Source organism: Carassius auratus, chromosome 37 (assembly GCF_003368295.1).
Source record: "Carassius auratus strain Wakin chromosome 37, ASM336829v1, whole genome shotgun sequence".
Lineage (NCBI taxonomy): Eukaryota > Metazoa > Chordata > Actinopteri > Cypriniformes > Cyprinidae > Carassius > Carassius auratus.
In genome coordinates this window covers 6,846,212-6,872,851 of record NC_039279.1, presented here as the reverse complement: position 1 = coordinate 6,872,851, position 26,640 = coordinate 6,846,212, and the positions used below count along the sequence as shown (strand labels likewise).

General features: G+C 36.8%; 2 protein-coding genes and 1 non-coding gene across 6 annotated transcripts; 1 reads left to right on the top strand and 2 right to left on the bottom strand.

The window, feature by feature from the left end:
• Window positions 1-657: 657 nt before the first annotated feature.
• Window positions 658-728, bottom strand: trnag-ccc (transfer RNA glycine (anticodon CCC)). Its single transcript has one exon. It is a non-coding gene; the product is annotated as a tRNA-Gly (tRNA).
• Window positions 729-1,143: 415 nt separating this feature from the next.
• Window positions 1,144-14,192, top strand: LOC113056012 (protein unc-13 homolog D-like). Of its 3 annotated transcripts, none has more exons than XM_026222456.1 (35): window positions 1,144-1,279; window positions 2,050-2,151; window positions 2,902-2,946; window positions 3,041-3,088; window positions 3,229-3,285; window positions 3,367-3,474; window positions 3,601-3,660; window positions 3,971-4,037; window positions 4,192-4,369; window positions 4,459-4,503; window positions 4,609-4,680; window positions 4,806-4,875; window positions 5,056-5,160; window positions 6,106-6,198; window positions 6,387-6,487; window positions 6,825-6,942; window positions 7,689-7,810; window positions 7,928-8,018; window positions 8,241-8,297; window positions 8,407-8,504; window positions 8,843-8,894; window positions 9,009-9,139; window positions 9,546-9,666; window positions 9,807-9,959; window positions 10,030-10,125; window positions 10,236-10,442; window positions 11,593-11,667; window positions 11,744-11,823; window positions 11,914-12,019; window positions 12,255-12,326; window positions 12,417-12,500; window positions 12,580-12,700; window positions 12,929-13,052; window positions 13,687-13,883; window positions 14,038-14,192. In XM_026222456.1, the coding sequence occupies exons 2-35, from the start codon at window positions 2,089-2,091 to the stop codon at window positions 14,139-14,141; spliced, it is 3,321 nt and encodes a 1,106-aa protein (XP_026078241.1). In that variant the 5' UTR covers window positions 1,144-1,279; window positions 2,050-2,088; the 3' UTR covers window positions 14,142-14,192. The 3 variants fall into 3 exon arrangements, with proteins under 3 accessions (XP_026078241.1, XP_026078242.1, XP_026078240.1); XM_026222457.1 differs by lacking the exon at window positions 1,144-1,279 and adding an exon at window positions 1,884-1,902; XM_026222455.1 differs by lacking the exon at window positions 1,144-1,279 and having other exon boundaries at window positions 1,909-2,151.
• An 81-nt stretch (window positions 14,193-14,273) lies between these two features.
• Window positions 14,274-24,999, bottom strand: LOC113056013 (RING finger protein unkempt homolog). 2 transcript variants are annotated; one of them, XM_026222458.1, is made up of 15 exons: window positions 24,744-24,999; window positions 23,597-23,806; window positions 23,338-23,514; window positions 21,404-21,534; window positions 21,186-21,321; window positions 20,321-20,492; window positions 19,520-19,604; window positions 19,152-19,375; window positions 18,541-18,606; window positions 18,280-18,448; window positions 17,978-18,076; window positions 17,508-17,693; window positions 17,021-17,202; window positions 16,422-16,682; window positions 14,274-15,736 (listed from the first exon to the last, which is right to left on the bottom strand). In XM_026222458.1, exons 1-15 carry the CDS (start codon window positions 24,890-24,892, stop codon window positions 15,575-15,577), a joined length of 2,409 nt encoding a protein of 802 aa, XP_026078243.1. In that variant the 5' UTR covers window positions 24,893-24,999; the 3' UTR covers window positions 14,274-15,574. The 2 variants fall into 2 exon arrangements, with proteins under 2 accessions (XP_026078243.1, XP_026078244.1); XM_026222459.1 differs by having other exon boundaries at window positions 20,375-20,492; window positions 24,744-24,997.
• Window positions 25,000-26,640: the final 1,641 nt, after the last annotated feature.

Below are 26,640 nucleotides of genomic sequence, written 5' to 3'. Positions count from 1 at the left end.
TTACATGTTTTAGCCGTGTTTCCAATCCACTTCCATTATAAAACTGATAGACTGCAACGGTTTGTGTTAAAGATCCTTGTGTTCTACATACATCACATTTTCATTTTTGGGACAAATAAGTGTTCATGGAAGAGCCAGTGTCTGTAATAAAAAGATCAACAATTAGGCAGCATATTTCGTCTGAAAAAAAAAAATCAGGTAAATCTTTTGAATCCCTTCACTAAAAAGATTTATTCATATTCGTTCAGAAATCAGCCAGGTGGTGAGTGATTCATTCAATCTTTGACTTGATCTTTCAATTGCTCGTTCACAGCCTGCGCTCGAATGGTACAACAGGCAGTCATTCTCACGCTTTAAATTAGTTCACAAATACAGAGGCTATTTAAATAGGCAACGTCTAAATCCAGTAAATTTCATGAGGAAAATACTTTATCAGAAAATGTCGCTGATGACGTAGACCGCGAATAAAATTAATGTAACCATAAATATATAACTTTATCAGAAAATTTGAACTGGCTTTAGTTTTCAGATGCGCACGACGTTGCGCTTTATTAGGAGACTTTTGATTATTGTAGGTGAGTCTGTGGACATCCAACATTAATCGCTATTAATTTATTTTTTGTAATATTTATTTCATGACCTTAACAAAGGAACTTCTGCGCCGCCCGGGAATCGAACCCGGGTCGCAAGAATGGGAATCTTGCATGATACCACTACACCAGCGGCGCGTGCTGCTGGAGGTTTAATGTGACGGATACGAACCTGATTCTTTCCCAGTGTGTTTACAATCATTTAGGAATATGATTTGCAGCACAACGAACAACATACCATATGGAGTTCAATACGGCTACAACAAACATTATACAATATACTACTAATCTACCACACATCCAGGGTTGGATAATAAGCATTATAATACAGACTAAAGTAAACTGTTTTAGTCAAATATTTAAAATATTTTAAGATTTTAAACCTAAAGAAAATACATACATACATGTATAACGTACATACAAAACACACAGTAGTAACTGTGTGTTTTTCATGTTCGCATTTTTCTCAACACCAGGAGTTCGTTATTATGACGACATGATGGTCAAATGTAGTTTATTTTTAAACATATTGCAGTCCTCTTGGAGGTTTACACCTCTAAATATAAAAGGTGTTTTTTGGTATTTGTCATTTACAAATGCAATATTAAATGACATGTTGGCGGGACTTTCCAAACACTAGCATCACAGTTTTTGCTGCAGGTCACAGACTCAGAAACCCAACTGGAACGGTAAGTTCTTTGCATGAAAAATGATGCTAAACAAAACAAAATTATGCATTTATGCCTCTGGACATAGTATAACATTGTTGCTTTTAGCGTAGAGAATACATATGACTGTCCTTGGTTTATTCTAACTCGGACAGTTTCTAGAAAAATTACTTTTAAGATTTGCATACTACATTCTACATACAGTCTACATTCTGTCGTCAATATCTTCAAATTAATGAGCACTGTAAAAGTTTATCTTTATTTTGAGAAACATTGTCTGCTATTGATTCTTCCCAGCATAGAGTTTGGGAACTGTTAGATTCCACACTGCTTTGCGGTCTGAAGCTTTTTCTTCTCCTAATGCAAATCATTGGTGTTCTTCATTATTAAAAAGTATGTGCTGCAGCTACAGACGGGCAACATATCTCTATGTCAAACCATGGAAACTATAAGAGCAGAGCCCCCTGTTTGAAAAGAAGTTATCAAGACTGCACCTTGCTGGTGCCACTGAATGCATAAAGATAAAGAGTGGGTGGAATAGAGTTGTGCATTGTGAGAGAGGAAGGAAGATGGAGTTGCAGAACAACATGAGGAGTTGACGTGCTAGCATTTTCAGATGTATGAAGAAACAGTTAAAGTTGCAGGTCCGATCTTTAACAGGAAACGCCAACTTCCGCACCCTAAATGAAACACTGTGCACATAAACATGAGACGTCCGTGAAAACGGTTGACTATTTGATATAACTGCAGAAAAGCTGTGAGCATCTGTCACTCACGTTGCTTGTGTTTAGGAGAGCTGAATAACTGGTTGAGGAGTACAGCTGTAAAATATGGTACCAGTCCAAGATGCGGCATCCACACAAGGGGAAAACCTACTCCTTCCTCCTAAAGAGGTTAGTATAATGCATTACTTTTTAAAACCCCTTTTCTTCTTTGGGTCAAAAGAGTGTTTTATAACTTGCCTAATATGTTGCATTAGTTGAGGGTAGGTGATGTGACATGTCAAGCAGTGTCCTGCAGTAGCATACTGAAACTATTTTTATAACTCTTTTAAAATTAATTTCAGTTTAGTGACCTCATATTCACTGAGCAACAACATTTGTGCTTTTAAAAAAATAATAATTTGACACACCGCAGCACTTTTTTAAAAAGTTATATTAAATGCAAAAAAAAAAAAAAAAAGAAAAGAAAAGAAAACAGAAGAAATTAAAATGGTGACCAGTTACATAAATATAAACTTTGTATGCTAAATTCTTGATGTTGACATTTTATTTATTAAATATTATTACATAGTTTTCAGTAAAAACAAGGCACACTAGCAACATGCTAAACCCATGATGGTGGGTCACTATGATGAATTTCCTTACTGCTAATAATAAGGAAGTGATGCAGTGAAGATAAGGCATAAGTGTTTATGTGATTTTATTTTATAAAAGATTCCAATTCTGCTGGATGTTTTATAGCAATAAAAATAGGAATATCAGGAATTATATTAGACAACATTATGTGTCTATGAAGTTTTGTGTCTGGATACATCAACAAAGCTATTTGCATTTAGTTTCTATATGATTGTTAACAGTCTGACTATTGCAGATGATACATTTCTAGTTAAGTATCTTTGTTTCATTTGTTTATATCTATAGACCAACTTTGAGAGGACAGGGTCGAGTCGGCTCCGACAGAGGCAGGTACTGTATAAATATTTATGCTTTCTTTCTTTCTAAATTTCCGCAGTTCTCTCTAAATTTCAGATTTTAATTGAAAGTCTTCTTTCTCTCACAGTCCTCACCTGCACGGAGAATGGGCATGACCAGAAAAGTGAACAGAAAGGTAAGGGATTATTAATTAAAAAAAAATGTTGAAGAGATTTTAAAACTCTGTTGATGCTAGTTCTGTTCTTTTTTTTAAGAAGGAAAATGTATTATGTTAACAAATGATTATATTTGCTTACAATATGCTTAAACTATCAGGATTGCAACAACTCTGAGAACACAGAGGAGAGTGAAAAGAGACATAAAGAGAATGAGGTAATTCTTCATCAGAGACTGAGAACTTCACGTATTTTCCTGTGAGCTTTGTGGAATAATGACTTATTATTTTCCCCGCAGCTCAAACTGCTATACAAGGAGCTTCTGTACACAATCACTCATCTTTTAGGAAAAACTCACACAAAAGAGCAATACAGTGCCAAGCAGTTACAAGACTATATCAAAGAGGTAACACACCTTTTTTTCTTTGGATTTGTTTGTAGTCAAATATTTTACAGTATGGTTGTTATTCATAATATAGTTGCATTTTGTCTTTTGTTTTGTTCATTTTTTTAAATATTAATTCTCTGACAGGCATTTTCCATAACAGAAGATGAGCATAAAACCATAAGTGAAAAAGTCAAGAGCATGCAGGTAAGAATTTCACATAAAAAAAAGATATAATCTCCGGTGTAATATAATCCACATTATATGTAATCTATAAGGCATACAATACAGTCAGTTAGTCATTATTGAAAAATACACCCAGACAGGGTGATCAAGACCGCTTATGTGTTCTCATGTGTACGGAAAAGCACTTGTAAACTTCACAAGACTGCAAGATCGCAAGAAAAGCTTACCGCCTATACCACATGTAAAAAGCAGGTTTATTTTAGTCTGTACTTCATTACATTCATTATGTTGTTATTTACTGAAATGCATGTGTAAATTTCTCCATGACTAGACTCCGATCTACAGCCTCATGGTTACAGTGAAACAAGCCAAAGGAATTCTGGGGAAGGACATTAGTGGTATGACTTTATCTGCTGTCCTTTGCCAATGGGTTGTTAATTTTACAGAATAGTGAAAAGACAAACATATCTATTCCTGCAGAATGGATGTTCAGGATTTGAACATAAATACTATCCAGACAACCTCTACGTGTATCTGCGTATTTGATTACAGGATTCAGTGATCCGTACTGCCTGCTGTCGATCCTTAGTGAAAACAAGGAGTCTCGTGGTGGTGGATCATCCAATAAACCTCAGAAAGCAGTAGTTCGGGGTTCAGCTAAAGGACATGTGTTGCAGACAACCATAAAGAAACAGACACTCAACCCCGTCTGGGACGAGGCCTTCAAACTGTGATTATTCATTTCTTCTATAGAAACGAAGTTGTTCTAATGACTTGTTGACTGATGGTTTTGTCTCAACGCTTGTTTCCTATTTAAAGGGAATTTGAAGACATCTCAAATGCCAGTTTCCACATTGAGATGTGGTGCGTGAAAAGAACTTGCTTTTTACTAAGAAATACCGATTGTACTGCACTGTGTATTTTACATTATCTGTTAACTCTAATCACCTCGATCATGCCTATTTTAAGGGACAAAGATGAAGAGGTGTCACTAGTGAAAAAATTTGATGAGTTTCGCACAAACTTCCATGGACTTAGGAGGTTTGAAACATTTCATGCAAACTGTTAAATAAAGAATTATTTTGAAGTCAAAATATTTTAAATGATTCTTATAAATGGAGCTGGCTTTTAAATGTAACGTTGAGTGTTCAACTGTCTCTTCGCAGGATGATAAAAGATGCTAAAAAAGAAAAAGGCCAGGATGATTTCCTGGGGAATATTGTTCTGAAGCTGAAGGTATTTTGCATAACTTTAGACAATGCTCGTCAATTCCAGTTAACTGATCTTACTTCAGACATATGAGGTTTTATGCGATGTTTAAAGGAATATTATAATATAATATAAACGACAAAGATATCCCAATCTCTTATATTTCTGTTGCATGTGCTTTATGTACTGTGTGTGTGTTGTGGGCAGGAGCTGCATTGCACAGAGGACACATGGTATATCCTGGAGCCCCGAACAGAGACATACCCAGACAGGGGACAGTGTCACCTTCAGCTTAAATTCATTCATAAAGAGGTGAACGCTTTTATTTCCCTCTTTTAATCAGCAAGCTATCAAGTTTTTCAGTAGTTAAAAATTGTGGTTTTTGTTTGGTTAACTCGTAAAGATCACAAAGGGATTTTCCACTGTGTTGCAAGTACTTCTTTTCTGTATTTTTTGTTTTGTTTTTGTTTAAAAGAAATGTATTTTTTTTTTGTGAAGTGCAACTGTGTGAATGACCAGAGCACGTGCAATTATTATCTTGTAATTTTTTAAACCGAGCCTAAATACTTCTGCATTAGAAGGTGTGAATTAATTGTCATGAACTAAAACTAAAACAATGTAAACATTTCTAATTGAAATAAAGATGAAAAATATAAGTATTAGATTTAAAAAAAAAAATTGTTGAAGCACTTAAATCTGAAAAAATAAAAAAGAACTAATTCTACATCTGAAACTAATAAAATCTAAAAGGTAACATTTAAGAAAAGAAAAATTTATACAAATGACAAAAGCACATAAAATTACAAAACTATACTGATGTAAAGTAAGTGAAATGCCTCGTTGTGATATATAATCTGTAAAAACAAGCATCTGTTTGGACACAGACCAAACCAGAGATGAACACTGCAAACTGACTATTATACTTTTAGCATACTTTAGCTCATTTATGACTGAATGACAGATCCATAGCTAACATTTAAGGTAACACTTTAGTATAGGGTCCAATTCACACTAATAACTAGTTGCTTATTAGCATGTCTACTATTAACATATTGGCTGTTTATTAGTGCTTATAAAGTACATATAATGCATGACATCCATAATCCTACCCAATACCCTAAACTTAACAACTACCTTATAAACTATTAATAAGCATCAAATAAGGAGTTAATTGAGTCATAGTTAATGGTTAGTTAATAGTGAGAATTGGACGCTAAAATAAAGTGTGACCACATTTAATTTATTCCTTTATTACAGAGAGATGACACCCTGAGTGCTGGACGGAGTCCTTATGTGAATTACTGTGGCATCCTGCAGCAGCTTGTTCAAGACCATGTCTCCAAACAACAGGTGCACATTTAAAAGAGAATTTATGAAAGCTTCTCTAAAAATCATGAAATATCTTAAATGACCGATGGTTGCGTAAGCACCAACATCACTTCCTTCTGCACAATACCCTTTATATACCGTAAAGTTTTTCTTTTCACAGCACAGTCACACTCTCTGTTTTTCAATGCCACTCTCCTCTCACCCCTCAGGACAGTACTCCGTGGAAGGGAGAGTTGTGCGGGGAGGGGTTAGCCCTGCTCGAGCACTACGCCAGCCAGAATGACATTTCACCTTTTCTCCAAGACTTGGCGTAAGAATATGCCATCACACTTTATATATATATATATATATATATATATATATATATATATATATATATATATATATATATATATATATATATATATATATATATATATATATATATATATATATATATATAAACTGATCTGAAAGCAAGCCTGATTAAATGAACACAGCTGCCAAGACAGTGTTGATTTGTGCCTTTCATGAACATTTTTTAACTCCATTCCCAGTACAGTGAGCTCAGCGGTGTCAGCATGCTGTTTAGATGAATTGAATGGAGTAAATTCTGATGAATTTTAATCTCTCTTGCATATGTGTGGGCTGTTTGTGGTGCTACATAGGAAGTGGGTGGCCTACAGCGAACTTTACCAAAGTCTGGAGGTGGACTCGACTGTGCTTTTCCAGCAGCTGACCAGTATAGAGTACCACTGGGATCAACAGGAACTCCCCTACCTACAGGTTGGTGATTCTTGTGTGGTATTTTGCCCCTGAGACTTGAAAGCTGTAACCCACAACCACAGAATTAGAAAGTATTTTCTACACTGCATCATGGGGAGGGGTGTTGCAACAGTGTCACATGATGTTTTAGCAGTTTATCACATAAATCATCAGTGTTACAGGCTGATATCAAGTCTTATAATCATGCTGTGGTAAAGTTGAGTTGTTTTTGCTGTCACAAGAAAGCAGCTAAAAATGTCATGTGATAAACATTTTTATTCTAGTCATTTTTGTCTTCTATGTACTTTATGTATGTGATTTACTGTCACCTTCGATCAATTTAAAGGGGTAGTTCACCCAAAAATGAAAATACACTTACTCAAGTTGTTCCAAATCTGCATGAGTTTTTTTTTTTTTTTTTTTTTTCTCCTGTTAAACACAACATTTGGAAGAATATTCATTACCAAACAGTTGTGGGTAGAAATTGATTTCCATTCTTAAAAAGTAAATGATGACATAATTTTCATAGTTGGTTGAACGATCCCATTAATGGATCCTTGCTGAATTAAAGTATTAATTCTTTAAAGAATAAAATAAAACCAGATCCGCATATTAGAGTGATTTTTAATGGATTATGTGACACTGAGGACTGAAGTAGTGACTGATAAATATGCTGCCAGGCTTTTTAGGGGATTATTTACACTTTAAAATATGTTAAAATTGAAAACATGTTTAAAAACATATAAAACATGTTTGCATGGCCACAGAAACAGGAGCTAGGTGAATCTCTAAATGGGTTTCTGCAGTATGGGCTCTGCTTAGTGTCTAAATTCAGGGACATCTATCCTCCAACCCCTAAAACAACACCACAGCTACAAACTCTGCTCAGGTAACACACACAGAAATGAAAACATATGTTAAGAATCATTCATTTGTGTGTGTCTGTCTATATATATATAGTTTATATGCTAAAATCTCATAAAGTATATTTATGTGTTGTGTGTAGGGTTCTTGTTCAGATTTGTAAGACCCGAGCATTTCAGAAGCTCAGTCCTGCTCAGTTTGACTTACAAGCTGAGGTCATTGATGCTGTTGTTGTGAGTAACAAAATCTTATTTAAGTATATAGAAAAAAGTAAATATAGTATATAGGTTAAGTATGTAGAACTATATCGATGTTATATACTGTACATCACAATAAAACACTCTTTTAAAAATGTTTTTCTGTGTATTTGAGAACAAACAGGCTAGTTTTTGGGCTTTGCATGCGTGACTTAATTGATATATTTAGTCACCTAAAGCATGTCCCATTTCTCCCAGAATGGCACAGAAGAGTGGTTTAACAGCAAAAAAGGTTTATATCAACCCGTGGCCAAGGTGAGAAACCATGCAGATTATTGACAATGATTCTACATGCATATAAAACATATATTATTCCAGTAAGTTTAGGTGTTAGTTGAGGTTCTTTATAAGTGCTCTCTGACAGGATCCGTTGGAGTCCATCAGTGCTCTCTATCGGTTGATTGGAGAAGTACAAGAAGACATTAGACTCAGTAAAGATGTCTGGAATAAGGTGTTTCTCAGGTAAAAGTAATGAACTGTACATTTTTTTAAATGCAACCAATGCATATATAATAGGATCTATATGGCTTAGCTTCATTTCTGTTGTAATTAAGTCTGCTAATTAATTTTTAAACATTGAATTTCTTCTGGATTTTGAAGCTGAATACATGCGCTGCTCATTGAATATAGAGAAGGCCTAATCAGAACAATTCTTGAACTTGTTTCTTGGCCATTTTTTGTGCTATTGAAATAAACGGACAGTTAAATTGATAGCCATTCTTGTCCATCCCTCACATCACTGAGGGATCAATTTTTTGATTCTCTTCAGAATAAAATTCTCTCTCTCCCTCTGTTTCCAGTGCTGTGCAGTTGGATGTTTTCAGTGTGGTTTACCGAAAACTGGACTCTCTGGTGAGAATCAAGAAACATGCTTAAAAAAAATATTATTGTGCATTTTTTCTCTGAGTTTTTTTCCATGGTCAGTAGATCATTGGTTGACTCTTATTTGTGTGTGTGTGTAAACAGCTAGCTGAAGAGTTACAAGCTACCCTCTCTAAGTTGGAGAATCAAATGGATCAGCCGCTGGCAAACGGTCTGTTTCCTGTGTATCTTACCTTGCAAGCCATCCACAAAGACAAAGCCTTCTTACAAAAAAGGTCAGTCCTAACTACATTAAAGATTATTTTGTGCTGTGCTCAGAATCTGTTAAAATCTCTGACTTCCTTAGCATCCAGGATGGTTCGCTCAAAAACATTTACATTTAATATATTTATATATATGGTGAACTATTCCTTTATTCCTTTCTTCAGTGGAACACAAAAGAAGCTATTTTGAAGAATGTTGGCAACTAGACAATCTTGGGTCCCACTGACGTCCATGGTATGGACAAAAACATACTATGGAAGTCAGTTGTACCTGAAATTGTTTGGTTGCAAACAACATTCTTCAACATATAATCTTTTGTTTTCATCAGAAGAACGAAAGTCATACGGGAACAACATGAGAAGGAGTAAATGATGACAGAATTTTTGAGTGGACTATCCATTTAAACATCTTTTTCAGGGGGAAGTTACTGCAGCTCACGAGTTTCCATGAGGATTTCAGAGAGGCTCTTCCATTCTGGTTAAATAAAGCCTTTAGCACCACAGTGGAGAGGGTGGAAAAGGCTGTGAAAGTGGATCAGGTAAGACACTGTTGACACTTGGTTGTCATTGTTCTTGCGAATTTCCATGAAGTAAAAATGAAAATGGCTGATTAGATTGCACATTGCCTTAAAGCAGAAGGGAAATACACACACTCACACTCTCTTTCTCTCTTCTCTAGTTGCAGCCGCTGCAGACCGGAGGAGTTCCCATCAAGCACAGCTCTTCTGCAGTGGATATTGCAGCATGTTTGCATCCTGTTGCTCAGCTCTGGGAACAGTTGAGCTGGCCTGACCCAGAGGAGGCCTTCATGCTAATGGTCAAACTCACAGAGGTACGCAAACACACACTTATTTTAGCACTTAGGTGAATTGTGACGTATAAATTTGCATCGTTTGTTACAGGATGTGTGCAAGATCGCATCAACGTACTGTAAGATGCTGAAGACTCGAGTGAAGGAGCTCTCTGTAGACGCAGATCGAGAAAGAGCTATAAAAATGGTGCGCTGTTCATGATGTGGTACTGTATGTGGTGTGCTGTCTTTAACTCTGAATTGTGTTTGATCATCTGCATGTTTTACAGTAACCCCTCATGGTTTATGTATATTTAGCTGTGCGTGGTGGTGAACGATATGGAGCATCTGCACACTGTTTTGATAAGTCTACCACAGCAGCTACGCTGGGCGGGGCTTCGGGAGCGCACGCGACACGTGATTGGAGATTCTCAGTTCCAGAACACACTTCCATCACAGCTGCAACGCACACAGTCTACCCTGAACCAAGAGATCCGCTCTGCAGTTGAAACACTAGGGAAGAAGGTACCATATCTGCGATTACATCATCGGTTAAAGATTCCATTTGAGTCATAATATATCGCTATTGAGAGTAGGTGTCTCTAAACTGCCATAAGTGACGTGACATTCAGCCAAGTATGGTGACCCATACTCAGAATTTGTGCTCTGCATTTAACCCATCCAACGCACGCACGGAGCAGTGGCCGGCCAATTTATGCTGCGGCGCCCAGGGAGCAGTTGGGGGTTCTTGCTTAAGGGCACCTAAGTCATGGTATTGCCAGCCAGAGATTCGAACCCACAACCCTAGGGTTAGTAGTAATACTCTAACCACTGGGCCAAGACTCCCTCTCAAAATATATAAGCTATAAGGTTCTCAAAAGTATGATGGGAATAACATGCTTCAAAATGCTATAAATCAAGCCTCATCAGAAAGATTCTCAGAAATGTTTCATGACATGAATACGGTTGCTTTTTTGATGAACAGAGAAACAGGTAGTGTTATAACTTCTCTCTTAAACACATAAGCTCTTCCTGAGATGGTGCAATAGGCACTTTCGCAACAACCAGAACACACATTTTACCATGTCTCTTGGGTAACACTTCATTTTGACAGTCTACTTTAGACATTCTGCTAACTGAAAGTAACTCTGCAACTACTAATAGTCATTGAAGTATTAGTAGATATTCTACTGACTATAAGGAACTTTGAAAGTACTTCAACTTATTCTACTAACTGTAAACCTAACAGTCTACTAATACCCTGAGTGTTAGTTGATATGTAAAGTAGTTGCCAATTAATTAGAGTCAGTTGACTTGTAGTTGCAAAGTTACTTATAGTTAGTAGAAGATCTAAAGTGGACTGAAATTTCACAAGTTCACCTGCCCATTCAGGCCTGCCAGAGGAGCTTGGCTTGCTGTCCATGAAGGAGGTTGGGTTTGAGCTAAGAAACCCCTGCCCCCCTCCCAATGATGGTACAGTGAGGAGGACAAAGAAGGACATAGAGGAGGAGAAGGGAAGGTGGAGGGATGCCAGAAGAACAGTCGCTGGAACAGAGCAATGGCCGATGCTTATATACAGTCGTTGTGATGATTGACAGGACTCGATGATTAAGCTCCTCCCAAAACTGCATCGGAAACTTCAAAAAGTGTAATTGTTTCTTGTGTCTCTTTTTAGTTAAACAAAGACATTGAGACACATGTTCGCAACATGACTTCACGTCAAAGGCTTCCTTCCAGAACTACGGAGGATGTAAGGGATATGACTTTTATCAGCTTGAGGCATGAAATTAAATTTTTTCTAAACCACTTGTATGTCTTATCACCAGGCCGTGACTCCTTTGATGAAATACCTTGAGAAAGAACTGCAGTATATGAATGAGAATTTGGTTCAGGAGAATTTTAATAGGTATCTTAACCTTTTTTCAGTCTGACTTTATCTGTACATTTTTGTTGTTTTCACTGTAGCCTCTGTGATGTCTTTAATTGTCTCTTTCAGTCTTCTTACTCCGTTGTGGATGAACTCGGTTAAGATTCTGCATCAGATGTCTCAGCAGGAGGACAATAACATGGTTTACTTTCAGAGATTACTGTACGCTCTGCAGGTTAGTGTTTCAGCCGAATGCTAAGTATAATACGTTAGCATGTAACTGGTCTTATACTGTTTGTGCTAGAGACACAAATGAGACCTCAGATTGTGTGGTTTGACTCTAAACTGTCAGATTTAAAATTTTCCACCTAGGACCACATATTGATGCATTAAAAACACTCATAACACCTTAGCGATCAGCTTGCATTTTATATTTTCTTCAGAAATGTACTATGTTTGTTCTCTGGCAGTGCTTAGAACAGTGTTTTCATGCTGAAGGGAATGGACTTTCTCTTGAAACACTACATACAGAGGAATATAAGGTCAGTGTTATTCTTTTGTGCCCTTCATGTGCCGTTTTTCTTTTCTTTCGTTCCCTTTCAGATAGATGTATTTGATTTTTGTTTCCTCAGACTCTATGGGCAAACCTGACACAAAACTCTTTAACTTGTAATCAGCTGATAGAGAAGTTCTTTGAGAGAAAAGTGCGGGAACAGGTGGGACCACAGATCAGGGAATCACCCACAGAACCCAGCGAAGTATTACTGACATGGATTTGTTTAACATTTCCTACAGAAAGTGTTTAATGGAGAGAAATACGGAGCTGTCACTCTCATCACCTCGTACAAACGCTCGGAGAACAAGCTGCATGTAGAGGTTCTCAACGCCGTCAATCTAATTCCTCTCGACTCAAATGGTGAGAAGACCTACACAATTTATACTATGCTGGTTACTCTTTTAAAAAATCTGTGGGATTTATAGAAGAAGTTAATAAATCAAGAATCAGCAGGTCTTGAAACTAGTGTTGTGACACTGACAACACTTTAAAATTATCTGAATGTCATTGAATTTGATAAATATCAGAATTGGCTACTTTATTCCTGTGATCACTGCTGAGTATGAAACTGGATTTTGTTCATTACAGGTTCCAGTGACCCTTTCGTTCAGCTGTCTCTAGAACCAAAGCACTTGTTCCCTCAAGTAGAACCACGATCCACCAAAATCAAGAACTGTGATCTCAACCCATTGTTCGAAGAGTCCTTTGAATTGTATGTGCACCATTTCAGTTCGCTTTTAGAATCCAAAATCACCCAAAGCTCCCTTTTCTCTGAGAGCTCCCAATCACTAGATTCACAGAAGGGAAATGGAAAATAAAAAAATATATAAAATAAAAACTTAAAGAATGAAAAAGCATGAAAAAAAATCTAAATTTTGGGGTCTAAATTGTGAGATGTTAACTTGCATTTTAAAATTCAAGTCAAAATTACCTTTATATATATATATATATATATATATAGAGAGAGAGAGAGAGAGATAGATAGATAGATAGATAGATAGATAGATAGATAGATAGATAGATAGATACACTCAAATAATCACACTAATTCCTTTCTAACAACATGCATCACACAAACGTCCATTATCCAGCTCTTTTTGCCGGAAGCTCAGATTGAGGGTAACCTGTACCACCTGACCTATGTTCATTAGCCCAGTCCACATCAGGTAGCCCATTAGCATCGTATTTCGTGCATCCCAAACAGCTCTAGCAGAGGGTGACAGAAAAAGAAACACAGAGAGAGAGAGAGCAAGGAAACATAAACTATTAATCTGATTAGAGATGGCTGGCTTTAGATTGTTGTTGTGTTATGGTTTTAATGCTGTTTTTGTCCTTTGGGGGCACAGTATCATTACATTAGAGCAGTGCCAGTCTCCCGGAGCGTGTCTGCTGGTGACAGTGCTGGACCATGACACTTTGAGCAGTGATGACTTTGAAGGAGAGGCGTTCCTGTCTCTTAAAGCGGTGCCAGGAGTCGGAGGTAGACAGCCTGATCCCACACCTGCACAGACCCGCTTACCTTTGATGCACCCCAAACCCAACAGTATGTCACTTCCTGTTACATGCACAACATTTACTGTAGTACATGAAGTAACTGATCTGTACTATTTATAATGGAAAACTTTTAACATTTAGATCAAGTTGGAATGTATTTTTTACGTCATATGTTCAACATGACCTTTTTTTTTCTTTTGTAGGTGAGAATATCTTGAAGTTACTGGAGGCCAGGAAATGCGAGAGAGAAGCTCAGGCCTTCGTTAAATTACGCAGACAAAGAGAAAAGAAGTCTCAAGAAACCTAAGAGGACAAAAATCACATAATTTTTTTCCCCTTTTCTGTCTATTATATGTTATAAAATACATTATTTAATGTAGAGTCTTTTAATTATTGTAATGATGATATTATTATTTGATATTAAAAATAAACATACAGCATTTTCATCCAAAAATATACATTTGTTTATTGTCTTTTACAAAAAAATCAGACTGAAACACTGTATATGAACAAAACTGAGCAGGTGATTGCGGAATTCACAGTGAAGATGTTTCAAGGGAAGTCATCAGTTGAGCATCCCATATAACTGTGCCTTCAAACTGAATTCAGTTAAAATCATCCAAATAAATCGAAACGCACTGAAGTCAAGCCCTCTCCTGACAGCCGTAGCTTATGACTGCTCTCATGTTTGGTAATCTGTGCACATGAATTATCCGCTTCTCCACATGTGTTCGTATAAAACACCTCTACATGAAAGAAAGCTGCAGTTGGGAACGTGCTGTTGGTTTAATAAACAGGCAAATTATTCAATAAATGCATTAAATAAAATATGCACATTATAAGATTTGCATAAAGAGTGTTTGCTGCCTTGCTCTTGCACTCCAGATTACCATGACTCTTTAAAAAAAAAAAAAAAAAAAAAAAAACCTGAGAATGAAAAGCTTCAAAACCATATTTATTTTCCATCTTGCTGTAGCAGTTCCCTGGAATTTCTCCTTTAAAAATCCTATAAATGTAATTGTAAATGTCCTATATAGCTATAAACTATACTAATTATGAAATCTCCCCATGTCTGGCAAAAACAACAACATTTCAGCTGCACTGAAGATGCACAAACTGCATTTCTACTGTAAACATTTCAGAATGTTCTGGATGGACATTCTACATTTCGATTTAAACGTTTTTTTTTTTTGTTTTTTTTTAAAGAACAGGATTGTCTTACTAAATACGTGTTATGATTCTATATATTAAATCATATAGGGAATATGGCAATTTGGTATCATGACCTTCACTTAAATATTTCCTAAAAATCTCTTAATGTGTTGTCATGTTAGCATTATTATTAGTGATCGACCAGATTTGAATACTTTCACGTTTGCTGTTCCCATTTAAAAGACATGGAAAATTATGATTACAAGGAGACATAACCATATTATTATACTGTATCCGTGATGTTTTGTCCCCACAATAAACATCAAAATATCACAAACTGGTAATGCGTGTCAGTGTCTCTAGTAATTTTTTTTTTTCTTTATATAAAATGGTGCCACTGAGGTTTAAGAGGACTGACTGAGTGCTATAGCATTAATATGAATCAAACCAGATCGTATTTATCAATTAATTCCAAGCTTTTAGCTAAGATAAGGCTTTGGGCTTTATAGGATACATTTAATGACAATTTGAGTGAAATGTGAATGAGATCCTGTGAGGGGTCAGTGTGTGGATGATAGCAGATTAGGATTATGACTGTGGGATGTTCATGTTCTGCTGGTGTTCAGTGCACAGTGGACATTCTGTCGAGGCTGCGCATCGTTCGCAGTGCAGGCCATGTTGGCATTGTAACGTCACTGATCCCATCTCATCGCAAGATACACAATATAACCTCTGCTTCCTGAACACAGCCTGAGGGAAGAGAGGAGAGATTCAATGCAACCCAACATGCTTTATTATTAGGTGAACATTAAAGAAATGTCTAGGTTGTATTTTACCAGAATTGAAAGAAAAAAAGTTTGCTCAGAAAATTTGTTGCTCAGAAAAATGCCTTCATTTGTAAATTTAAATCAGCCTTAAAATTAAAATGACTTTAAAATAGCATAACGTGTTCTTCTATAATAAAATATAATATATAAAGCAATGCCTAGGTTATATATTACCAGAATCAAAAGAAAAATAAAGAAATTACATTTCTCATTAACAAACAAATCCTAATTTGAAACACCACTCCACCCCCCCCACCATCATAATAAATAATTGGTGTTTTAATTTAACGAAAAATATTTTAAAGCATAATTGCAAGTATTAATTCATTAAAATATAAATATTATATATGATATAAACTGTAATATAGTGGGTATCACTTACAATAAGGTTGCATTAGTTAACATTAGTAAATGCATTAACTAATGGGATCTTATTGTAAACTATATAATATAATATAATATAATATAATGATACTTTTATAATGAATAATATAAATAATTAGCATACAAGCTTGAAACTCTACAAAATATCAATTCTTACTTTTCTTCATTAGATTTTTGGATTAAGTAAACCTCATCAGTTGTCAGGAAGCAGGTGTGTGCATTACCTGTTCTACGGTGCGTAAGCAGGAGCAGATCTGTGCCTGCAGGCTGCAGATGGAGCTCAGTGGCAGTCGGTGCAGTAACTGTAACTGGTGAAGCTGGAGATGTGGGTTCTCTGCGTGCCGTAGGCTCTCTAGGGCCTCCTCCAGGACAGCAGCTTGCTGTTGCGCCTCCACTTCAGCCTGCCGCGCTCGCTCCGCCTCCATACCCAGCTGTCCCGCCAAGAGATGAGATTCCTCTGCGTCTGCTTTTAAGACCGCCAATGACTGCAGCATGTCACACAAAGCATACAGTCAAAACACTACCCATACTATATGTCAACAAATAATTCAACTGAATTTAGTGGTAACTCAATGTTATGCATGGACTCTGTCCTAAGGAAATGCAAATATAACAGATGTGGAAGTCTTAAAGGTATAGAACCAATATCACAATGAATAATTCTCTGAATGAAAAAAAGGTGGAAAATTAGAAGTTCATTGAAAACTAGACCCGCACAAGAAACCTTGTCTAACATTAGTGAAATTAGGGGAAAAAAATAAAACATTACAAAAGTGTGAAATATGGTCCTTTAGGTACACAGTACACACAGATGGAGTCTGACCTGAGCCATCTGTCTCCAGCTGTGGTCCCAATGTTTCAGTACCCTGTGTGCCTCTTCCACTTCCTGTTTGAGACGTGACGCCTCGTACATGCTTCCTGTGGAAAGTAGGGCAGGAGGGGTACCTGGTGAAATTTGGCCTGTCGGAAAATGTTCCCAAATACTGCTGCTCATGCCATTTAAACCTACAAAAACAAAACAAAGCTATCATGTTAGATTGCATCCGCCACACAATCTATCCAGATCATTACAGCAAAACAACACCGCTTTGTATTAAAAAGACAACTGGTAATTACATTTAATGTTTATACGACTACTATATTCTTTACTCTCACTGCACTTGTATACAAGAATGTTGACCTACATATGTCACAGGAGCTGTAAACTCATTCTGATCCCAAGAATGAAAAAAGCAGAGACTGCTTAACAGAGCTTAATATGGAGGGGAAAAAATGCAGCTGACATAAAAATAAATAAAAATAACACAAACCTAAAGAACCATGGGAGGTCCCCAAAAAACTGCTCTCTGATTGGCTGGGTTGTGGCATCTGTGCAGAGAGGAATGGAGAGTGGTGGGCTCTGATTGGTGGAGAAGGTGAGGGCGATCTGAAAGGGGAGGGGCTACTGAGGGATCCCGGGATGTTGACAGGTGCTGAGCTCTGTAACTGACTGCCTCCTAAGGAAAATGATTATAAAAACAGAACTGAAGATGGATGTCAATGTTGCATTTTTGAAGAGACACAGCAGCAGCAGCAGCGATATCAACCTTTTTTTATATAAATAAGATAGATTTAAAATAGATTTTCACAGCACATTTAAAAGCGACAGAGTTGCACCAAAGTACTGTACATTATAACACATTATATAAAAAGCACAATAAGAAATATGCATTATATGACAATTTAAAATAAATAAACACATTAAAATAGAATCAGAGCAATGATAAGACTCATCACCAACCCAACATGAGACCCATGCTGGGTCGAGCTGAACTCTCCAGACTCTTCTCAAGAGCCGAGACTCCAAAGTCATTCAGATCTAAATCATCCAATGCAGACTCTAGTCAAAAGAAGAAACAGAAGCCGTTTTAAAAAAACAGAAGTCTTATGTTATTTTACTCAACGGTAAAGCTCAATTATTTATATTTTTTGCACACAATTCTAAACAAAAATTCATAAAAGCAACACCAATTCTTAAAACATTTTGTGTAGAACAAAATAAAAATAATTATTTTTATGGGATAAACTCTCTCTCTCACTCACCCACTACGGACTCCACCGTGTCACTTGTAGGGTAGAAGGGAAGAGCGTTGGCATTCATGCCTGAAGACGGGCCGGGGGGTGCAGGGCTGGGGGGGGTGGCTGCCAGACTGGAGGGTATGCTGGAGGACATACTGCGAGGACTGCCGACAGGCAGAAACACCAATAAATCCTGAAAATACACAACATGGAGTACTGCAAACGGTGCTTGGCCTATTGGTAATTTTCATTAAGGTCTGTTTTGAATCAGTAGATGCTCTGTACCTGTTTGCTGTGCATGGATGAAAAGTCTCTGCTGCGCTGTTCCATTAAAACGCTTTTATGTTTGGCCTGTATGAAAGATATTAAAGTTATGCTAAAATAATTGTTTTTCCTTATTTCAATTTGAATGTAAGGTATCAATTTGTGGAATGTATTAAAATGTCAACAAAAAGAAACTTTTTTACGTCACAAAGAACGACATTATACCATTCAAAGGTACGTTTTTTAGTTTTTTTTTTTTTTGAAAGAATGAAATACTTTTATTTAGGATGGATACATTTAATTGATCAAAGTGACAAAGACATTATAATTTATAGATTTCTAATTTAAATAAACACTGTTCTTTTGAACTTCCCTTTCATCGAATAAACCTGAAGAATGTACTATAGCTTCCACAATGTTTTCAACATTGATAATAATAAGATATATTTATTGAGCACAAAATCAGCATATTAGCATGATTTAATGAGTCACTGTACACTGGAAATTCAGCTTTGCCATCACAAAAAAAAATGAAATTAAAAAAATGACTCACCCCAAACTTTTGGAGTGTATCGTAAGGTATTTCTAGCCAAATAACTATTTTAGAGCAAAGCAAAAAATTATTGCTGTACCTGGTCCTCCCTCTCAAACCCAGGGGCTTTCCCATACCCCCCCTCTCCTCCTGGACTGGCGTCAAGACTGAAGGACTTTTCAAACAGAACCCTTCCCAGCAGCCCTTCCTCTGTGCTGGCACTCAGCCCACACTGGCTGAAGTCTTCTAAGGAAGCAGAGAAGGAAGTTTCTAGCGGAGGTGAACTGCATTGTGCGGCCAGCTGCTCATCACTGACGGTCACTTCTGTGAAACAAACCAGAAATGACACACAAGCATGATATACAGTACAATACATTATTGTATTGTATATCTATTATAAGTTACTGTGTAAGATCTTAAACATCCTATAAAAGAGTATAACATCAACTTTATAAAATGTAAGCTTACTTTCTAAATGAGCAAAAGCACAGAACGGCCCTCTGGGACAGTTGCCACTCTGCTGCATGTCATTGCATTTGGTGGATTTGTAGATCTGTAGAGAAAATAAATTCTGTGCTTAATTTTACAGATACCTCACAAAATACCAGGATGTTGTTGTTATGCTTCCAAGGGGGCCTAAAAATAACTTTAAAATATTTCAATCAGGAAGAAACAAGGTATAAATGTTAAAATAACTACAAAAACAATGTGTTTATATACATTTTGTTAAAAAAAAAGTGATTTCTAGACCTGAAAGTAACTAAATTTAATAAAAGCTTAAAATGGCATGGCCATTTTTATGAAGAATATATATTTTTGTATAATGCCAAGCTCTAGAATATTTTAGCGGGTAAAATTTGTAATTACAAATATTAATTTAAAAAAATAAATTAATTGAATAAATAGACTGAGACACTCCTAAAGCTTAAATGTAACTATATTACAGTAAAGGTTAATTATTATATACATTTTTGTTACTTTACAGACACTATCAATTTCTAAACCCTATATATGCTCAGGTTCTTGCTTTTTTCCCACAGATTGTATCCTTTGCCAGATGAAAATGTTATATGGTCACAGTACTAACACAGGATGACTAATATTAACAACACCAATCAATAACCTTAAAAAAAGAGCCTCTTACGCCAAAAGGCCAAACAAAATAGCAACTCTAATGAGCATCTCAAGCACAGCATAATCAAATAGTCACTGCTTTATTACATTACATCCATAAGTACCATGCAAGAACATGGATGCCCTTGTTCTTACAGGAAATGCTGATGTTGAACAGACTCCAGCTGGGTTAGATTGAGTGTGATATACCTCCGGGTGGAACTGCTGTTCTGTCCGTGTGTGGCAGTACTGGCAGCTTTCTCCACTCTCACATTTACTCGGGTCCCCCCACTCATCACTGTGCTTCACTGAGGGACACGGCAGAGATCTCCAGGAACAAAAGAACACAGCACCATTAAAATGTATTACAATGACAGAACATGTCTGTCACCTTCCTACGAAGCAGGATATAAACTGTATTTAAATGGAAGTTTGAACACATAGCAGTCTGATGTGTCATTACTTTTTAAAGAAAAAAATAATAATAATTGGTTTCCAAACTGCAGGGGATTTGTGAGTTCATAAAAAGATAATAATTGACTAAATAAAAACGTCAAATGATAGAATCAATAAAAAAAAAATATTATCAGCAAGTCATGTGATAATTAACCGACACCAGAGAATCGTGAACATGCAAAGATTATAGAAATATTAACTTATGGTAAATATTTTAGGTTGAAGAGATTCTGGAATCTGGATATCTGTCAAGGAATGGAAACACAAGCAGGAAAAAAAAACACATAACAAAAGCATAATTTGATTGTAAATGATAAACAATTATAATTTTTTTTCCACAAAATGTAAAAAAAATTCATATCTCATGAAGCATGTGGAATATAGAATGCAAGTTGCATCTGGCTTTTTTGGTCACTAAAGCTGCGTTTCCACTGCTGGAACTTGTCCAATGAACTTTTCACGGTTGAGTTGTGATTCCAACAACAATTTCATTGTTACCTGAAATGTAGTTTAATGTAGTTTAATAAAATAAAAGTGAGAAAAATTAAGAATTAGTTGTTCAGACCTGTATTTGTGTTTGTGAGGGCTCCGTCTGCGGTCTTTGCTGTTGTGATAGTAGGGACACGCATACCCCTGACGACACAGCCGCGGAGGTTTTTTGCAAAGCTCGGTCTTGTAATGGGAGAGCACGAAACTACTGTCTGCATGAGGAGAAATGAGCACAGAACAGCATGAAGAATGACATATAAATGTATTATAGTCGTGTGTAGAGGCAGATTTCACCTTGCCAGCGTGGATCTTCACTCAGGATCTTTTCTATGAGTGCAGTGCTGGCCACGACTCCTGACTGCCCTTCTCCAGATGTGCCCTCAACCAATCCAGTAGCAGCTTGGGCTTCTAACACCTGAGCCTCTCTTAACAAGAAATTCAAAATACATACATCAAACCAAGGAAAACTTTACACTACCGTTCAAAGGTTACTTTAGGGTAGGGCTGCACGATGTGTCGTTTAAGCATTGATATCGCGATGTACGAATCCACGATGGTCACATCGCAGGATGTTCGATGTAGGCTGTCGTAGTTGATCTGTTATTCATTAACTGTACGGGCCAGCTGCTCCCCGGCCCGTGACGAATGTGATTACCAGATTAATTGCACAGCTTAACCATCATAGATTGAAAGTTTATAATTTGCATGTGTTTTTAAGTCCTGTCAGTTTAAGAGGGCAGAGAGAGAGAGAGCGAGAGAGCGCGCAAGAGAGAGTGTGTGCGAGAAAGAGCGAAAGAGAGATAGCGCAAGAGAGAGAGAGAGAGAGCGATCCCCGGCCGCACGCTCACTGTCTTTAAACAACACTAGCGCTGTCTTACTCTCTCTCCCTCGCGTATATTAATCAATTGACATGATGGTGTCGATGTTTGAATCATTTAAAACGAGAATGTAAGTGAGCTCACCCCATTTTTGTTTGTTTAGATTAGATTGAAATTAGATTAGATTTCATATCGCAATATATATCGCAGAAAAATAAAATATCGCAATGTAATTTTTTCCTAATATCGTGCAGCCCTACTTTAGGGCATGATTTTCTTTACAATAAATGAATATGTTTATTCAGCCAGGATGCATTAAATTGATCAAAAACAGACATGTTAAGAGAATCCTGAAATAAATATCACAGTTTTTACAAAAATCTAAATCTGCGGAACCGTTTTCAACATTGATAATGCCTCTCAAGCACAAAATCAGCATATTATACTAATTTCTGAAGGATCACGTGACACTGAAGACTCGAGTAATGATGCTCTAAATTAAACTTTAGCATCACAGAAAACATTACATTTTAAAATATATTTATAATGTATATAAAATAAAGTTTTTAAATGTTATGATACATTACATATGACTGTTTCACTGTACTTTTGATAAAAAATCTGCTGTTTTTGTGAGCGTAAAAGATTCTTAAAAAAAAAAAAGTTTACAAATCTTATCGACCAAACTAAAGCACCATTCACACTGCACGTGGGACCCGGCATATTGCCGGAACATTGCCGGGTCGCCTTCTGTGTGAAAGCAGACACGTCCCGGGATTGATTCCGGCATTGAACCCGGGTCGGGGACCTAGTAACATTGCCGGGTTCAACCCGGGACAAGCGCTGTGTGTACAAAAGCCAGATCTAATGCCATGTCGAAGTGATGACGCACGTTATCGCGCGACTCTTTTACCGGCTGTTTTGAAGGTAGATCAACATTCGCAATGAAAAAATATGTGCAAACTGTAATGAAGCAGAGATCAGTTAGTTCCTCACTTTCCGCACTGACGCCGAGATTGTTCGCTTGCTTAAGTGAAAGTATAACATGCCTAACGTTTTCGACTCGTACATTACATGTCACGCCCTGATGTCATGTGTCGTTACGGGATCTTTACTGTTGTGTGTGAAAGCACACACATATCCCGGGTAATCACTGGCAGTGTGAAAGATCAAAATCTAGCGACCCGGGAACAATTGCCGGAACACTTTACCTGTGTATTTGCCGGAATGGCAGTGTGAAAGGGGCTTAAATGCTAGTGTATTATAATATTAAATGTGGGTGCAGTTTAATGCATGACTTCAATTAAAAATGACTCTTTTATGTTCCAAAGAAAAGGAAAGATACATGTTTGGAACGACATGGTAAATATATCATATAAATGATTATTACTTTAAAAGTCAGCTGTATACCTGATGTCATAGACAGGACTCCGAAGGTCATGGGAGCCGTGAGCAAAGGCACAGTGAGGGCCGTTCTTACTGCAGTGGCCCTTCCCATCAGTCTCGTGGATACAGGAACCTGTCTTATAGTAACGCAGGTGATAGCGCCTCTCTGTGTCTCCAGCTGTCCGATGCAGAAACGGACACCTGGCAGGACATAAGTACAGAAAGGCATTAGCATAAATTCAGACAGCGTGACTTAAAAAAAGGAGTTTCTGCTGGTTCTTACTCATCTCCGTCGGGACATGATCCATTGCCCTCATCGTATTTAACACAGTACACATCAGGGCTGTAATTAAATGTTCCATCTCGTCTGCGAATCGGCCTCCGTCGTCTTTGGTTCAGGAAGTGCCAGTGGAAGCAGGTGAAGGGCCGGTGCTGAGTGCACTTGTGCTGCACGAACAGGGAACACTGCTCCGTCCTGAACTCCTTCAGATACCTGGACATAGACCGAGGGATGCTACATGACAGTTTGTCTGGCTATTAACCTTTAGCAGGTCGGAAAAGGTGATTATTCAGAGGCGTAAATCTACAAGTGAACACTATCCCAAGAGTGTTATATCTGCTTCAGGAGTCATGAAAAAAACCATTGAAAAAAGGGAAATATCAGAAATGTTTAAATCTTAAAATATCATAGAAAAGTACAATGAAGGAATATTGGTTATTTATAAGCACATATTGATCAATCAAAATTCATAGTTGTTTCGATGTCAATTGTGGTTATGTACATAATGCATTAGAAAACAGAGAATATAAAATTTACAAATTTTAATTTCAATATAACCTAGATGGATATACAGTAATGCAGCGTTTATTTTCGTATCCAAGGCTCTCAATGAAGTTAGATTTTTGGCCATTTGTAGGAAAAGTTTGGGTACCTTCGGTTTATAGTGATGAATATTGTATAATGCTGTATTCTGTATACACATGTACAGCTCTAAAATATATAAATATATAAACTACATAAGTTTTTTTATGGAATGAATTTCTATAAAATAATTAATTTGTATATAACGTTAGTTATGAACGACTGGACAAAACGACTGCTTCATCAGTGTTCTGAGATCAAAAAAATGAATCAAACTTGTACTATGATTTCACGATGCGTAACACTTTAGACTAGATAAGCACCTTATGGTTCGCCTTCTTTAGTGTGTTTACAAATCGCCAGAGCTTTTGTCAGGATGCTCAAGTGGATTCTTCACAACATCACCTCAATGCAATGCATGCAATCAATCGCACTGCTAGGCCTCCATAAAACACAGCTCTTGCTCATCACAGCCAGAAAACCCATCAGGAGTGTGAAATTGCTGATGCATGGAAATGTGTGACCTGCACCAGTGCTCAGGTGGGTGTAAAGGTGTTTCGTTACGTACGTGTAGTGCTGGGGTTTCTCGGGCTGTGCGTGCTGTGTAGCGGGGGACGTCGTGCCGCCTGCCGAAGGTGAGGAGCAGGAAGAGGACGATGAAGGTCCCAGGTTAGCCGCGGCACCGGAAGAACCGGCCTGAGATGGTGCTTTTGACATGATTTATCAATTTGTGGCCATCAAACAATTTAATATTAGGAGAGCAGCGAAGTCCGCACTCTTTTTACGATGTGCGCATGCGCCAAATCTGGCGAGGAGGAAATTCCGGGACATTGTGATGACGTCGTAGTAGTGCGCGAATCGGTTATTTCGAAACAGTTCGATTCGAGCGTCGCTCGGACCAATTCACTTCAGCGCGAGCATTGATTGCGAGCATAGATTTGTTCTGTGAACTGATTCATTGGAAATAATCAATTTAAAACAACAACGATCTAAACGGATCTAGCTACGTCATAGTGAAGTCAGAGATAACGAACAGAGGTAAATCCCCAAATTAAGAGCGAGATGTGCTTCAAAATTAAAGTTTCAGGTAAAGGTCCCCAAACGTGATGGTGATTTCTTATTGATAAAACGGCATAACAGGTAAGGATGTTTGTCCATGAATTGCTTTTTATTTTTACACTTGATGATTTTAGAATATTCTTAAGAAAATTGTATGTTTATTTACAAGTTTTAATGCAAAAATACATACAACATAATTACAACATTTTTGGGCTAACTTTTGGACATGTGTGCATTAAATTAAATAATGATTAAAATTTCTTCATTGTCTAAAGGGTTTAGAATATTTGTGTATTGTATGAAAAAATAAAATAATAAAATCTTGTAACAAAAAAAGACAAAGTGATTCATATATTTCTATCAAAACAACATTGCACAAATACAGGATATTACAATAAGGTTGTATCAGTCGTATACAGTGTACTATTAAAACAAATAAAAAGTATATAGTATATATAAAAATATATAGCACTGCATTATATATATATATATATATATATATATATATATATATATATATATATATATATATATATATATATATATATATATATATATGTCCTCTAAAACGGATGATGCACACTTCAGAAGATAAACTCAAATTCTGAACTCAAGTTCAGAATTTTCACACAAACCATTATGTTTGAACCCAGCGGCTGTGGTGATAAAAAATAAAAATAAAAAAAAATCAGTACAAAATATATTATTTACTCCTTAAGTGATTGGCACCTGACATAATTCTTTCATCTCATTAATACTGTGAATTAAAGAGGTTACACACTCACCTATATAATCTCTTCACGCTCACGGCTTGTGGCGGCCTGTAGGACCACACAACAGAAGCCAATCGATTTGCCTGCTTCCGTTGTATCTCTGAAACCAATTACATGGTTAGTAGAAAACACAAACCCTGGAAGGAAATGTCACTGGTAAACAAATGGAATGCAGATAAACCAGTCTCATAACCTGTGTGAGAGTTCCATATCTGAGGGAAACATTTCAAAAAATAAAGCTTAGCATAAACCAGCATGCCATGCATCTCATTTTCATGACTTGAATAGACATCTATCTACATACAACATGTGCTATTAAAATACTTACATTACACAAAAAGCAAAAATGGTTCAATCAGGTTGGATTCCAAGCCTCCCAACACATGATGTCTCTGGGAAGTGGTGTTGAAACAGCTGCTAATCAAAAGGAGAAACTTTGGCTTTAAAATACTCTAACCTAAGTTATTTGTATTTAGTATTGCAAAATACAATTTATTGGACATATCTATGCAGGTAAGATGAGTCTCCTTTACATGACAAGTCAAGTCACCTTTATTTATATAGCACTTTAAACAAAATACATTGCGTCAAAGCAACTGAACAACATTCATCAGGAAAACAGTGTGTCAATAT